The 16,298-nt window shown below is 38.2% G+C and overlaps 1 protein-coding gene across 2 annotated transcripts in view; it reads left to right on the forward strand.

The window, feature by feature from the left end:
• Positions 1 to 900: 900 nt before the first annotated feature.
• tafa5a (TAFA chemokine like family member 5a) overlaps positions 901 to 16,298 on the forward strand; it is a 117,070-nt gene continuing 101,672 nt past the window's right edge. For both annotated transcript variants that reach the window (XM_056748817.1, XM_056748820.1), the window contains exon 1: positions 901 to 1,479. In XM_056748817.1, the coding sequence (XP_056604795.1) occupies positions 1,368 to 1,479 (112 nt within the window). In that variant the 5' untranslated portion in view covers positions 901 to 1,367. The remainder of the gene's footprint in view (positions 1,480 to 16,298) is intronic.

Consider the following 16,298-nt stretch of genomic DNA (forward strand, 5'->3'; position numbering starts at 1 on the left):
TACAGCAAGTTAAATGTGAAACGCATTTATTTAAGTTTTAAACATAAATAAAAACACAGGTGATATTTCATGGACGATGTTTGATAAATGTTTTAAATTTTGTCAATACAAGATTAACTTCGAAGAAGGTATCAGAAACCAGAAACTGGTAAAAATGGCAAAACTGATAAACTTCAGCTCTGAGCACCTGGAAAAATGTCAAAACAACAGCAATTACTGCAGAAACTGATCAAATTTGCAAAAATGGTCAACTTTAACTCTATGACTTAATTGTGATTTTGTGCTTAAATAAATATAATTAATTCCATATTGAGTTCAATTTTTTATCGACTGCGCTATAGCATATATTGTGAGAACATGCAGTATGTTATGTAATACTGCGTTCTATAGGAATCACCAAGAACATAATACTGTGAGCTGGAGCTGTCCAATTTGCGAGGTGCTGAAACTCTTCTCAAAGCTTCGAAGTCGCAGTCTGCCCTGATCGGATTTTTACTGCTAAGTCTACGCCAAACATGTTTCGTTTTCGAACAAAACATGTTTGGTAATAGTTTTATTTAAACACACGCATTCGATTATATTTGTATGGTAAACATTTATAATGAAATAGAATATAATTTGACATAATTATTTCACTATATCTCCACTGCTTCGTGCGACAGTTGAAACACGTTCACGTTATAATCAAAGATGCTATACTTATATTGTGTGAGTGTGTGTGCGTGCGTGGGCGTGTGTGTGCGTTGGCTTCTTTACGTTCCTCTCTTCCTGTTTAAGTAAAAGTTGAGGCGTCACGAAGTTTCAGAGCGTTCATGTGTCAGTGTGCGCCACTTCAGAGCTCTACAGATCTTTCCATTTCATCCTCTCAAAGATCTTTCGTCTCATCGCCTTTATTGGTATTCGACAAGATTTAGATGTCGAATAACAAATCCTGACGGTTTGCATGGATTTTTTTGTTCACTGAGAGTGTGAAAGAAATCAAATACCTCCTCAATGACCAGCAGGTCAGTTCTTCAGAGCACTAGTTTACGGCGTTGCGCCATGCACGCTTTTGTGTATTTCTAGATTATTTTTGTTTTTGTTTTGAACGTCTGACGTGGAGAAATCGTGTCAATCAATATTATATTTATGATAGAATCCGATTTCACGCGCTTCTTGGATTATCCGTTTACTAGGATATCGAATCCATTACGCGTCAAGTAAAAGACTTCATTTTCGATCTATTGGACTTAAAGAATGCTGAGGAAATGAGCGCTTCGTTTTCAAGATGTCTTTTTTAAGAATCACTCGTGGAGAGAGACGTTTTCTCAGAGGACGGGAGGGTTTGTAATGCTGATTTTTTCGCTGATTTCACAACACACGTTTCCATGGCTTCAGCGCTAAGATCGATCAAGCGTAAGGATGCAATTAATTGGCCAAGGATGTCGACAACTTTCTGGGCTGTGCTCCTGTTAACGGCGCTTCTGATCGTGTACTGCGGTGAGTTTGCGGTGTGAAATGCGTTTTTTAACGGGTAACAGTTCATTGATGTGACCTTAAGAAGGATGTCTCGATTATGTCACGATAAAAACTTAAACATACAGATAAAACCAAACAACATGCCACGATTTCTCTGGGAGAGATCAACTCTGACCATGAAATGTCAAATCATATCAAAGTGAAGATCATAATGTGCTTAAATAATAGCCTGAAACTCAAGGGCGTACGTGAATGGATTTTAAATGGCTTTATGTAAAAACGGTGGTATTTACTCCAACAGACCCCATTTGCATTTATAAAAATACATTTTATAAGTACTATTGCTACTATTATGAAGTGGCAATTCTTGAATGAACGTGCATGTACTGACTTATACACTTTTCTTGTCACAATAAAACATAGACATGAGTGTGTACACATTAGAAAAAAGACGTTAAACAGACTTACAATTGCATGATTATTTTTCTGCATGGCTACATTCATATTAGAGATGTTTGGTGTGTTTACCAATCTGAGGCAAACATTTACTCTTATGGTTATTTGTATGTCTCTCTGTGTCTTATTGAGCAAATCAGTATGTATAGCTCTGCCTTGACCTTCTTGTTGTCTGTTAACACAGGACAGTTATGTCTGAGTTGCTGTCAAGTCTTCAGACTGACATCTCCCAGCTCAAGCTGGAATTACTTGTACAGATGAGACTGAAAACAGACAAGCATGGGCAAAATAAACATCAGGCTATGATGGGTTAAACTGTTGTTGAATTGTCTTCTGTGATTCACAGACACAGAAATTAGGTCTGTATTCTTTTGTGAGTCATGTAGTCACTGCCTCTTTATATTAGCATGTTTCTGCTAACAATTTTCATAATATTCTCTGTTTCATTACTGTGTAGCTATAAGAATGTGCTTGTGTTTCAGAGAGAGATAGTGGGTATCTCTGGTTAGTAATAGTAGAAATGTATTTATGCTGTACTCCAGCTGTACAAATTAATATTTAGTGAATGATGTTGATGTTTATAATGACTGTTCAATGAATAATATAGAGAGTATTATTCTGTGTGCTGGCTCCCTCCTCTGGATGCTTCTTGACATGTTGTTTTCTATATCCAAAAATCTGTCGGTAAATTTGACAGCTGATATACTATGTCATACAGTATACATATTAATATCACATATGTGTTCTACTTCCATGATAATAGTTAGTGGTACAATATCTGTACAGTTTTATATTTAAGAAGAACACTTTAGACTTTTCCAGGTTACACTAGCTCTGCGTAATTTAAAATTTTGTTAATTTAAGGTATAAATGGCCACTATAAAACAACTGATGCTATACTAAATTGCTGAGCAGACTATGGATGCAGTCACACTATACTTTGAGCATGCAAACATTTTTTGAGTAAAATTAAAACCAGCTTACCCTATCTTTGCTTTTCTGTACAAAAAGGTCACCATGTGACATACCACTTTTCTTCTGGTCACACATCTTCAATATGAATTCACATGTCATAGTTCACCACTTTTCACATAAGGTTGTGTATCTGGTCTGACGAATTCACATGCCTCTGAATGGAATTGAATGAGACACAAAAGAGTTGGGTGACAGGATCTTGTAGGACTAGTAAGCACACCTGCAATCCCCTATCAACCACATAGTAACACAAAGTATATATATTAGCATTAGTTTGTACATGCTAACATCACTTAGCCTAAAATTTAGAATTTTTTGATATTTTAGACACAAAAATCATTCAGTTAATCACAACCCGGTATCTCGCCAAAGCATGTAATAGACACCCTGGTCCAATCGCAAATACATGTCAGTGCCACGCAGTGGTGTATACACTCCAGTTTAGCGTGTCACGCAATTGGAGTAGGACAGCCAATGCCGTTTCATAAGCGTAAGCGAGCATGATGAAGCAACCAGTCACGGGAAACACAAGAGCCAATGCCATATCAAAATCGAAGCTGACATTCCAGTGGCAATTCTTGAAATTGTACGCGACCTGAACCAGTTTAATGGCATACAGATAAGGGGACCTTTTGGATCGGAGCCCTTTGAATAATTGACCTTTTTTGAATAAATAGCATCTGTAGCTGTATCTACCCGTTATGTGTTGTGTCGGGTTACATACTAAAATTTGTCTAAAGTGTGTGCACAAAGTAAGAAACGTACACTAAATGCCATGTATACCAGTACCCGCCATGAATGATGAAAATATTAGAAAATAGCCCCGTTCTGCTAACGTTACTCCACCTTCATACATGATTGTCATGTTCACGCGTGACACTTACACAGATTTCTAATGGGACCAATATGTCTGTTACATGCTTCGGCGTGATACTGGGTTGAATCATAAAATAGTTCATACAAACATTCTCCCTAAAGCATTCGTGCAGTGGGTAACAAAATATTTTAAAAATCTTTATCATTAACTTTATCTAAATAATAATAATAATCAAATCTGAGGTTTTTTAGCTCTAATATTGAAATACAGTATTAAAGAGGAAGCATTGATTAATTATTCATTTATTTTGTATTTGAGGGGCGCAATCTAAAATCTTGTCTCATACCTAGGGCACCAACAGAGGCTGTGCCTATCCTGCTTACCATGACCCAAATGTTACATTGTAATTTTTATTACGCTAATCACTAATTAGCTGATAATTTCTCCTATTAATTAAACAGTTTATATCTTACAAATGAGTAATGAATTTACACAAATTAAAGGGAAATAAAGTTACAAAGAATTATTTTGTCTTAAATTAGGTCATAGGACCTAAATTGAAAAATATGATACAAAAAAACACAGATTTCTCACTCATGCTGTAAGTTCTGTCTTATTGGATGAGCCAGATTCAAGCCAATTAAAAAATCAAATTGACTTACCTTTGTGCCATGCCTTGAGTTCCTAAAAAACATTTCCTCCTCTTGATTTATTTGGGACACATTTCCCAGTATTTTTGCATTTCTTTGAGCTACCATGGTAAAAACAGCTACATTTTTATGGCAAATTTTTCGGTAACACTTTATAATAACAGCACGCTATGAATCATTTGTTAAGCATCAGTACATAGTTAATTAATCATTTATGAAGCATTGGCCCCACATTAATAGACTTTAGTGAGCAGTTTATAAATGCAGCTATAAATGCTTTGTTCTTTATTTATAAGCATGTATAAAATATGCTTAATAATCAAATTTTCATACTTTATTTAGGATGAATTCATCATTTCCAAATTAAGGATTACATTACTTACAAACCAGTTAGTTAGGAGTTGTCAGTGGTTCATGAGATCATTTAGAAAGTGTAAGTAAATGATTAATAAACTGCACATTTATACATCTTATTATTCTGACATATAGTAACAGTTACTTAATTTGTTAATAAATGCTTTTTTAACACACATTCTAACACAAATGATTTACAAGGCATGCATAGTCCTCACTTTAGATGAGCTCACAAAAATAGTTAACTGACAACTAGTAAATGTTTTATAACTATCTTAATTAATCATGAATTACAGCAGGAATGTGTGTTAAAAAAGCATTTATTAACAAATTAAGTAACTGTTACTATATGTCAGAATAATAAGAAGTATAAATGTGCATTCAAAGAGTTTATTAATCATTTACTTACACTTTCTAAATGATCTCATGAACCACTGACAACTCCTAACTAACTGGTTTGTAAGTAATGTAATCCTTAATTTAGAAATGATGAAATCATCCTTGATAAAGTATGAAAATTTGATTATTAAGCATATTTTATACATGCTTATAAATCAAGAAAAAAGCATGTATAGCTGTATTTATAAACTGTTTACTAATGTCTATTAATGTGGGCCCAATGCTTCATAAATGATTAATTAACTATGTACTGATGCTTAACTAATGATTCATAGCGTGCAGTTATTATAAAGTGTTACCAATTTTTCTTATAACGCAAAACAGCCCTGCTGAAACCCCATACAAAAATCAGGGTGGGAGGTAGTACTCAACAATAAGCAGCAACCATTGTAAAATTCTTGGCTATTTAATAGCAATCCAAAGGCCACTGAATGAGCGATTTAACCACTGTTCGCATGAAATGGTGGATGTGGGTTTGTGGAGTTGTCAGATTTTCGTCTGGGCTTGCCAGCACATCATGAACCTCTTACGGAAATGGAGGCAGCCTTACATATTAATATTTTATTAGTTCAGAGGACTTACAAGGTTCTCTGACCACAGTTTTTCACTTTTGAACTAAAAAAAAATATCTTTACAAAGTCGAAGTGTGAGTAACACAGAAGACCTTAATAAAGAAGAGCAAAGGTCTTAAAAAAAATAAAATTTAATGCATTTAACTAAAAGATAACATAATGATAGAGAACATTCTGTTTAGGTCTAATAATTGTCATAATTCCACCTCACCTTGTCAGTTATTTCTTGGTCTAGAGGTGGAATCATACAGGATCCTCTGTTTCATGTGGGGAGAGACGTTTTGACCTTGTGGCTTTCAATACTCTCCCCGAGTCTCGTCTGTGTCCCCGCCCTTTCAGTCTCATTAGCCTTCCCTTAGTGTTTGATATGTGTCACCTGGTCCCTATTAATTATCGTGTTTGTTCCCCATAAAGAGTCCTCATGTTTCTTTGTCCTGTGCTCGTGCATTGTACTTGTACCTGTTGGTCCTTGCAGTTGTTTTGCTTTGTGCTGTGTTAGAGTCTGTTCCTGTTCCTGTGAATGCCTTGTTGCCATATGCTTGTTACCTTGTTCCTGTTTCCTCGTGTATAGTAAGTGTCAGTTTAGTGTTTGTCTCAAGTGTTTGTTTTCTTAGTTTAGTTGTAAGTCAGTGTCCTAGTCCTTGTTGAAGTTTATATATTATCCTGTTCTGTTTTCCCCCTCGTGGGTTTTTGTTTTGCCTTTTTTAGTTGTAGTGTTTGTTATTAAATACCTGTGTTTACCCCTACTATCTCGTCCTGCCTGTCTCTGCCTGCATATTGGGTTCCCATGCCATGTCTCACCCTGAGTTTCCTGACAATAATAGCTGAAATGAACACCCATTTTTCGGCCGCCTGTATCCGGGATCTGGTCCTTTCCGTCATGACCCACAGCTCATGACCATAGGTGAGAGTAGGAACGTAGATTGACCGGTAAAGCGAGAGCTTCATCTTGCGGCTCAGCTCGTTCTTCACCACGACAGACCGGTACAGCGACCGCATTACTGCAGAAGCTGCACCGATCCGTCTGTCAATCTCCCGTTCCATCCTTCCCTCGCTCGTGAACAAGACCCCCAGATACTTGAACTCCTCCACTTGAGGCAGGAACTCTCCACCTACCTGAAGTGAGCAAGCCACCCTTTTCCGACTGAGAACCATGGCCTCAGATTTGGAGGTGCTGATTCTCATCCCAGCCGCTTCACACTCGGCTGCAAACCATCCCAGTGCATGCTGAAGGTCCTGGTCTGATGGCGCCAGCACGATGAGATCATCCGCAAAGAGCAGAGATGAAATCGTGTGGTCCCCAAACCCAACGCCCTCCGGCCCCAGGCTGCGCCTAGAAATTCTGTCCATAAAAAATATGAACAGACCCGGCGACAAAGGGCAGCCCTGCCGGAGTCCAACATGTACTGGGAACAAGTCTGACTTACTGCCGGCAATGCGAACCAAGCTCCTGCTCCGGTCGTACAGGGACCGGATAGCCCATGGCAAAGGGTCCCGAATCCCATACTCCCGGGGCACCCTCCACAAGATGGCGCGAGGGACACAGTCGAATGCCTTCTCCAAATCCACAAAACACATTTGGACTGGCTGGGCAAACTCCCATGAACCCTCCAGCACCCTGGAGAGGGTATAGAGCTGGTCCAGTGTTCCACGACCGGGACGGAAACCACACTGTTCCTCCTGAATCCGAGGTTCTACCATCGGCCGGATTCTCCTCTCCAGTACCCTGGCATGAGCTTTCTCCGCAGGGTGGCCGGGCGATCCCTTAGAGATAGGGTGAGAAGCTCGGTGACTCGGGAGGAGCTCAGAGTAGATCCGCTGCTCCTCCACATCGAGAGGGGCCAGCTGAGGTGGCTCGGGCATCTTTTCCGGATGCCCCCTGGACGCCTTCCCGGGAAGGTGTTCCGGGCATGTCCCACAGGGAGAAGACCCCAGGGAAAAACTAGGACACGCTGGAGGACTATGTCTCCCGGCTGGCCTGGGAACGCCTCGGTGTCCCCCCGGAAGAGCTGGAGGAAGTGTCTAGGGAGAGGGAAGTCTGGGCATCCCTGCTTAGACTGCTGCCCCTGCGACCCGGCCCCGGATAAGCGGAAGAAAATGGATGGATGGATGAACACCCATGACCACATATGACAGCTCTATATTATTATACCAAGTTGCTGGTGTGGTAACCATAAGCCTACAGTTACATTTTATAATACTGGCACATTACATGATATAATATGATTGTTATTAAAATCCAAAAAAGCAATATAACAAAGGCACCAATATTTTCTGTAAGTAGTAACATTTACTCCTAGAATTAATCACAGTTCATAAATTGGAAACTTAAGTAAATGTAAAATACAGTAATGTGAAAACAATTAAAATGACGGCTGCATTTAAAAGTAACAATAGTCAGAAAGTTTGGTGTTAGTTGTAGAACGAGTTGTAAAACCTGTAGCCTACTACAGCTTTGAATGCAGATAATCAGAATTTAGAGCCAAACTGTTTTACATTTTGCTTTTCACTTGCATTGTGTTTGAGCAGGACATACAGCATATTTAGCTCTAGCTTAAAGGGATAGTCCACCCAAAAATGAAAACTCTGTCATGAATTACTCACCCTCAATTAGTTCCAAAACAGTATAAATTACTTTGTTGTGTTGAACACAAAGAAATATATTTAGAAGAATGTTAGCAACTGAGATTTCTGGAGTATTCAAAAAGTGGTAGCAAAAGGTGTCCTAGAACTGTTTGTTCTGTAAAGTCTTCTATTGTGATAGTTAATGGTGTCACAGAACTCTCAGTTAGGATAATACACACATTTTATTCTTAAAAATATGTTTGCAACAATTGATATCAAGTCGGTTACTCAAAATATCAAAGTAAAATGGCAAAAAAAAAACTTTCTGATAATAATTAATTCAATTGAATATATAACTGGTGTGCACCCTATCTATGTGGAGAATTGAGTTCCACTGATTATTGCTTTGTGTAATCAGTGATAACTAATTACCAACATCTGCTTCCATGCTGCAAACAATATGAACACACATTGTGAGGCCCGTGCAGGGCTCTACACTTGTACAGTATATGACAGACGGATCTCTAGTGATCAGATTTAAAATGTTATAATCTGTAAGAATTTACACAGCTCTCTCTTTCAGTTGTATTATGCGCTACTCCGACACCCTTTATTTTTTTATAAGCATAATTTACACATTGAATTAGCGCTTCACATCTTTAACATTTTTAAGAGCTCTAATGAGCTGTCCAAGCTGAGAAATATGTGATATGTGATCCCTTTTTGCGTGCGCTGTACTTTTCAGGAGAGGGAGACAATCAAACAGGAACAGCAAGGTAGTCAAGAGCGGTTTGTGTTCACAACGCATGTGTTTAGCAAAACGTACCGTTAGCCAAAAGCGACCCGTAATGATAGATCTGGATAGCAACATACACTTGTTTCTTGTTTTATTTCATTTTATTATTCTATTTCATTTATCCCATTTATTACAATATTCATCTATCATATGTATTCATTTATTTATTTTATTATTCACTTCTATTCGTATTATTTGTTCCTTACTTTCCTATTGTTTAACCTCGTTGGGAGTTGTATTTTAACTTATGCTGATATGAGTATCCATTGGTCTCCATCTCAAGGTTCATAATAATGTCATGAGACAATGTTTTGATACTGTAATCTTGAATGGTTAAAAACACACATTTAATCTGTTTCTACTCAGACAAAGTTTGACAGAGTTTGACTAAGCATCAACGCACAACTGAGATTATTCAATAAATAATTTTTCTGTCTATTTAACATCACTTTGTCTCCTGCCTGCTGTTCTTCCCTCAGCTCTATATCTCCCTGGTGGTTGGGATAAAGGATTGACTCACAACGGAGTTGATATTTCCACGTTAATTTGTTCCTGACGGAGAGAGATCTAGTGAAACTGGACTCAAAGTATAGATCTATAAGATCCACAAGCCATATCTCATAGTTGGATCTATCAGTACCCAGACACCCTCCTTAGATGGTCTCGTTTCGGTCTGCTTTCAAGGGGTCTGAGATCAGTTGCAGGGTTCACATATGGGCCAAAAACCCAGTAAACCGTGCACAGACTAGGGATGAGTCACGAATTTCGAATATTCGATTAGTTTTTTTTTATTATAGAATTTCGAATAGTGTGTGAGATCTTAAAAAAATGTATGTGTTCATGTAACCAAAGGGTGGCGCTGCCAATAACGACGCACCTTAAACCTAGAGGCTGTCAATCAAGAGACAGTAGAGGAAAACATTTTCTCACAACAATTGTTAACGAACTTACACACACTGTAGACCCGCGTGGCAAAGCAGATACGATAAATTGAGACGTGTCAAAAACGAGTTCTATGTGGGGGTCCTGTAATAAAATGAATGAGAAAAAAGTGCAGTGCAAACTCTACAATGCATAGCTTGCTTATCATGGATCAGCAACTACGATGTACATTCATTTGAGAGCGAAGCACCTAGCAGGTCCATCCACAGGTCAGCAATCAGTTGCTAGTTTTATGGTCAGACCAACCAATTTGAATGCCAGACGGGCGGAGCAAATAACGGCTTTAATTACTAAGATGATCACTAAGAGTATGCTTCCGATCGGCTTTGTCGAAGGAGAGGGCTTTAACAATCTTATGGAGTTTAATGGAGTTAAATGTTCCGTCTAGAAAAATGATCACTGCCAGACTGGAGAAACTTTTTCATGACAATAGAAATAAGCCTTTTGAGCTATTAATTCATGAAATCGTTACGGACTGTTAATAAATGCTGTCATTCGGTTAATATGTTTTAACTCGTTTTAAGTCTGGTCTAAAATCTTTATGGCTTTATTATATTTTCTTTTTAGTTGGTATAAATGTGCATGCTCATATTTTGCAGGGAAATTTCCTAGCATTATGAGCGGTGGATGCTGATCGACGTAATGTTAATAAGTGCCGTCGGTTGATATTATATAAATGTTTCAGCGCGTTATCTTAATGTTTAGCTTGATGTAAGATTGTCTATTCCATAATAAATAAAGCAGTGTGTCGTCACGGATTTAAAGCTTAAATGGTCTCTCTCCGTTAATGTGTGTGTAATTCTGTAAATGCGTCCATGGGGGAAGGGGTGCGAATTTCGAATAATCTTCGAATAGTTCTCATCGATCTTCGAATATTATTTTTGCTTTAAATGCCCATCCCTAGCACAGACCCACGAAAAGGACCAAGTGTGAAAACGCTGCAAGAAATTTTACTTTTTTCACTCAAATTAGCCATAGTGTGAGATATTAGATAGATCATAGTAATAGCACACAACTCTTATCAAGCCACACTTCTCAAAATATCATTCATATTCATACCACAAATGGTGCAGACTAGTTGCCATATATAAATACGTTATCTACGTCGCTTATGTTTATAAGGTTCGCAAGGAGTGCTGGAGCTCAGTCCAGCAATCTCAGGCCAAAGGGAGGAAAACACCCTTGACAGGTTACATGTCACAGTGTGTTATACTAAGGACACAGATGTTAGTTTAATACTGTATTAATACATAAAGTGCAGGAGCCTAGCTAGCAATTTTGGGCCCTATGAAAGTATATGAGGTTGGGCCCCCTACCGTACCAAACACACAAGGCAAGCTATCCAACATCTCTGACTGTAATACAATTGACCTATTACTCTTGACCACTAGGTCCGCATCTGTGCTGCTGCTGCTACTCTCCTAAGCCTCAGCTGCTGTTTTAATATATTTACATTCATGCATTTTGGCAGACGATTTTATCCAAAGCAACTTACGTTGCAGTAACCTATACATTTATACTTAGGTATGTGCAGGCCACCAGGATCGAACCCACAACCTTGCTTTGTTAACGCAATGCTCTTAACACTGAGCTAAAGGAAAGCTGTAATATAATATATCTTATATAGAATATAAGATATAAGTAATATATCAAATATATTCTCTATTGTATCTCTGCCTTCTGTAACCTCTCTTGTTGTTTTTGATGCCTGGACATAAACTTCTTTGTCACAGTCATCTCTATTGTGACAGTTTACCATCTGATCTCACTCACTACATACGACGGTACTGAACCATGCAGTGAAAAGGGAAATCATTTTACTAGAAATGCAGAAATAAACTGTAAATTTGTTTTATTTGTAATTCTTTGGTAGATACATTTAGAATTTCTGTAACATTATAATAAGTACTGTTACTTCTAATAGAATAGATCTATGGGGGCCCCAAGAGTGATCTAATCATTAAAGAGTTGAAAGCAGAATTCCACTCGTGAACTCATTCCGGTCCCAGTTGGTCGGTTCACGCTCGGTCTGTTTGCGATTGTGTTCCGGAGGTTTCACAGAGATGGGTTTAAAAGATGAGAAAATCCTAGACAAACTAGAGTGTTGACGGGTATAATTATTTTGGGGTTGCTTTTTCATGCTGGGAGCAGCTACGGCGGTCAAGGTGTTCTTAGAGATAATGCCATGGTAACATGGTTACATTCAGTGCTAGCGGGGTAAATTTGACCAAATAAAAAAAAATTACCTAATCACCCATTCCGCCTTTAAACCATAAGTTTGAGCTTTATTAATAGTGGTTGTTTCTTCAGCAAGTATAACTTTATGATTTGACATACAGAAAAAACACCTTGATTCATGTATATGGGAAGTTATGCTGTATTGAACTATTATAGCTGTTGTCAGTTGTTTAAGTTTTGCATATCTATTGTTCCCTGCAGTTACATGATTCATATGGCTAAATTACGATGCCTGTTAATGCAGAAACCCTTTAAAATCTCAACTAGCCTGTTCCAGAGTGTATGCAATTATTGCCAGCATTCAAAGGATAACCGTGCACAAAGATGGCATACATTTAATTAGTTAATTTGTCAGTGTCACAAGCTTGACACTACTTGGATTTTACAAAGCTTTAGAACAGGACTAGAGGCCATGCATTACCTATGGCTGCTTATTTAAATTCTCTTCAGCATTCAGTAACTTAACAGAACTTAACAGAACAGAAGAATGAACTTATATATCGTTGAAAATAGTGAAGAAATGTATAATTAATTGTCAGGTTTTATAGTTATATTTTTGAGCTTTGCCTTTATTAATTATAGGAGAGTGTAAAGAGACCGGAGGTAATTGGGAGGAGAGAGGGGAGCAAGATCGGGAAAGGACACAGAACCGGGACTCAAACTCGGGTTTTCTAGGGCACAGTTGCTCATGTCTAGAGCGCTGTCCACATTTGGATAGTAGTCACACAGCCACAAGCTCCAGCTAATTTGTTGGCAGTTTAATAAATAAACGCATCACCTGCACTATATTCAACATCTTGCCTTCTTGTTTACCCACGGTATATTATAGATTTAGTGTGATATCATATTTCTCATATTATTTAACTACACTCTTGTAACTAAACTACCCAAAAATGTAATCCAGCAATAACAGAACTCCATCTGTAAAGAAAACAGATAACAGAAAACATTATGGCTTAAGAATTACTTTCTACACTTTCAAACTTTTTCTTTAAATTAGAGAATATATATTTGTGACAAGCAGAGCGGAACGAGGGTTGGACCGGTCTCGCATCCCTCACGGAGTGGCTCGGAAGCATAAAAGGAGGACCGACACCATAAAGGATGAGAGAGAACCAGGCCTTGATTTTATGTTATGTTTTAATATGTTTTTGTGGACTCAAAGTTTACTTTCGTTTTGTTGTTTGTTTGTTTGTTTTATGAAAATCGGTTTAATAGTCGCGGGTTCCCGCTTCTTTCTTCCTGTTACATTGAACATGTAACAATATTTTTAGTTTAGTTTAGTTTTGTTTAGTAATTTTAGTCACATAATTGGTAACTCAATGCTTCATGTATTTTGTTTTGCATTTCCTTAAGATAAATAAATACTTATAAACAGATAAATACTTTTTTTATAAACAAATCATTTTATGAAGCCTGTATTTAAAATGTATTATAATGCAGTGGTAATGCCTCATAAAAAACTTTATAATATGTTGTATTGTGTCATAATATATACATGATATTATTTACCCAAAGCATACTGTACCTATAGAGTAGTATTGCATTCTTAGTATCTTTGAAGAGTATTTAGTTTGATCACAATTATAAAAGATAGATACAGCTTTATGATTGTTTCTGAAAACATACGGCCCGTTCGGGGGGGGGGGTGGGGTTGGGTGTAGGCTGAACCTGTCACAAACTTCTCCGAGACTCAGGGGTTGCAGATCTAAATGCAGCTTTATTAGCAGGAAGAACAGGTATAATGAAGGGGAACATGACCTGGGGCGTGGTGTAGAGGGGCAGGCTGGTCAGGAGGCCAAGGAGGCGCAGGATGGTTAGGAGGCCAGGGATGCGCAGGCTGGTCTAGAGGCCAGGGAGGTGCAGGCTGGTCTGGAGGCTAGGGAGGCGGAGGCTGGTCTGGAGCCCAGGGATGCGCAGGCTGGTCTGGAAACCTGGGAGTGGTGGGCAGGGATCTCAAGAAGATCACAAGAGTATATCGTGGACGAGGCAGGGAACTCAGAAGCGTCCTTACTTCATACTTACCCTTGCCCTCTGTCCTGCCCGGTCCCACCTCTCCTACCGCTCATCTACCCTGGAACCCAGCCCCCCATCTGTCTGGTCCCAAGGTCTCACCCAGACCCTTCCCACCTTTTCTGGGCCCTCCTGCCTCGCCCTGGTCCCAAGGGACCATTCCCCCATGACCAATCCCCCACAGGACATCAACTGTCAAGCAACCCAGGACTCCTCGTCCTTCTCCAGCAGCCCCGCCAAAATATTTTAATCTCCCAACCCCCCTCCCCTTTTGTTATTTTTATTATTTCACCCGAACTTCTTTATTGTCCCTCATGTCTACCTATGTTATTATTTACCATGTTTTGTAGTTTTCTGCCTGTCTCCCAGTCAGTCTTGTCCTGTTAGTATTGTGTCCCCTCGATGGATGCCAGGTGGTCATGATCTTGTCTCACCTTGTCATGCATTTCTAGTCTTGTGGCAGGATCATGAAATTTTGTGTGGAAGCACATGGCCATTGTTTGTTATGATGGTCATGTGCTCCCCTGTCCCATCCCCTCTGTTCGTTCTTTGATATTCTTGTACTTACCATGTGACTTTGTTCCTGTGTTGCCAAGATTTGTAGAGATATATTGTTCCTGTTTATATGCACGGTCTTGTTTTGACCCTCTTGGGATTTTTTTGTTTGCAGTATTGAATATTCTTTATCGCGTTATCCCCATTGTGGGTTTTTTGTTTAATAAATATTGAGTTTGTTATTTAGAAATATGCAATATATAGATTTTAGACTGCAATACAAAGCACAACCGCAAACTGTCAATATCCCATACATTTTCTTTAAATGTGACAAAGTTACAAGACCCATTCAACATTTATTTATTTGCGTCAGATGAAGCCGTCTATAGCACATGATGAACTCCATGTAATAACTATTTACATATTTGGTAGACGCTTTTATCCAATGCGACTTACATTGCATTATCCTATAGATTTGTTCCTTACTATGTGCAATCCCCTGGGTTCGAACCCACAACCTTGCGTTGACGCATACATGTGATAATTAAGCCTTATGTTATTTTAAATGTAGATGTAGGTCAAGCAGCATTTTCAGGGTTCCAATTGAGGGGTGGCTGGGGCAGTTCGGGACCACTCATATGCCTTAAGGGACCCTTCATAAAGTCTAAAATAATGAACTTGTGGGGTGTCCTGGATTTTCTTAAAACTACTCTACTAAAAGCCTGAAAATTATATATTGTTTTAAAATAGGCTAATAAATGTAATTGTATTGCCATATACAGACAAAAAAATATGAATGCTTACATTACGTTTTCAATTAATGTGATATGTTTTATTTACAGAAAATTATCAAATAAACACGAACAAAAAATATGTGATTTTAAACCACCTTTGTGATTTTAACTAGTGTGCTCATCTCTCCCTGTAACAGTCGTGTAACACCTCTGTGATTTGTGCTCAATACTTCATTTAAATGTGGAGGTAGTTGCGTGTGTGTTTACTCGCTGTTTATTCAACTCAAATTTTCCTGAACTCATCAACAGTACTAATGGACAAATAAAATATATACATTAGATTTAGTTACTTAAAGATTAAGTAGCATATGATTTTTACTTTTTTACCAGCATTTTACTTTCGTTTTGTGGTTTGTTTATTTTTTATTAAAAGTTGTTGAATGTTCGCAAGTTCCCGCCTCCTTCTTCCCATTCCTTGAATTTGTTACAGTTTTCATCATGTGTCGCAAATGGAATGCCTACCATCATTTCTGGATTACGGTTTACAGGTTATATATTATGTACAGTGTATTGATAGAGATGATGGAGTCTGATGAAGAAACATTCGAAGATGTACGATAGTATATAAAAGATAGATGATAATAGATTGAACACTTTAATTAGCCGGGTTCATAGATAGATAAACAAACTGTAAAACCCCAGAAAATAACAGTACATGTCAACGTTAGTGGTATATATGCATTTGCTAAACACAGGTATAGGGTACACAAATATTTCTTGAAGATCAGACAAATATAAATAGTCACACTTACAGGTTGAGATTCCTAGGAGCTA

Source organism: Triplophysa dalaica, chromosome 5, assembly GCF_015846415.1.
Source record: "Triplophysa dalaica isolate WHDGS20190420 chromosome 5, ASM1584641v1, whole genome shotgun sequence".
NCBI lineage: Eukaryota > Metazoa > Chordata > Actinopteri > Cypriniformes > Nemacheilidae > Triplophysa > Triplophysa dalaica.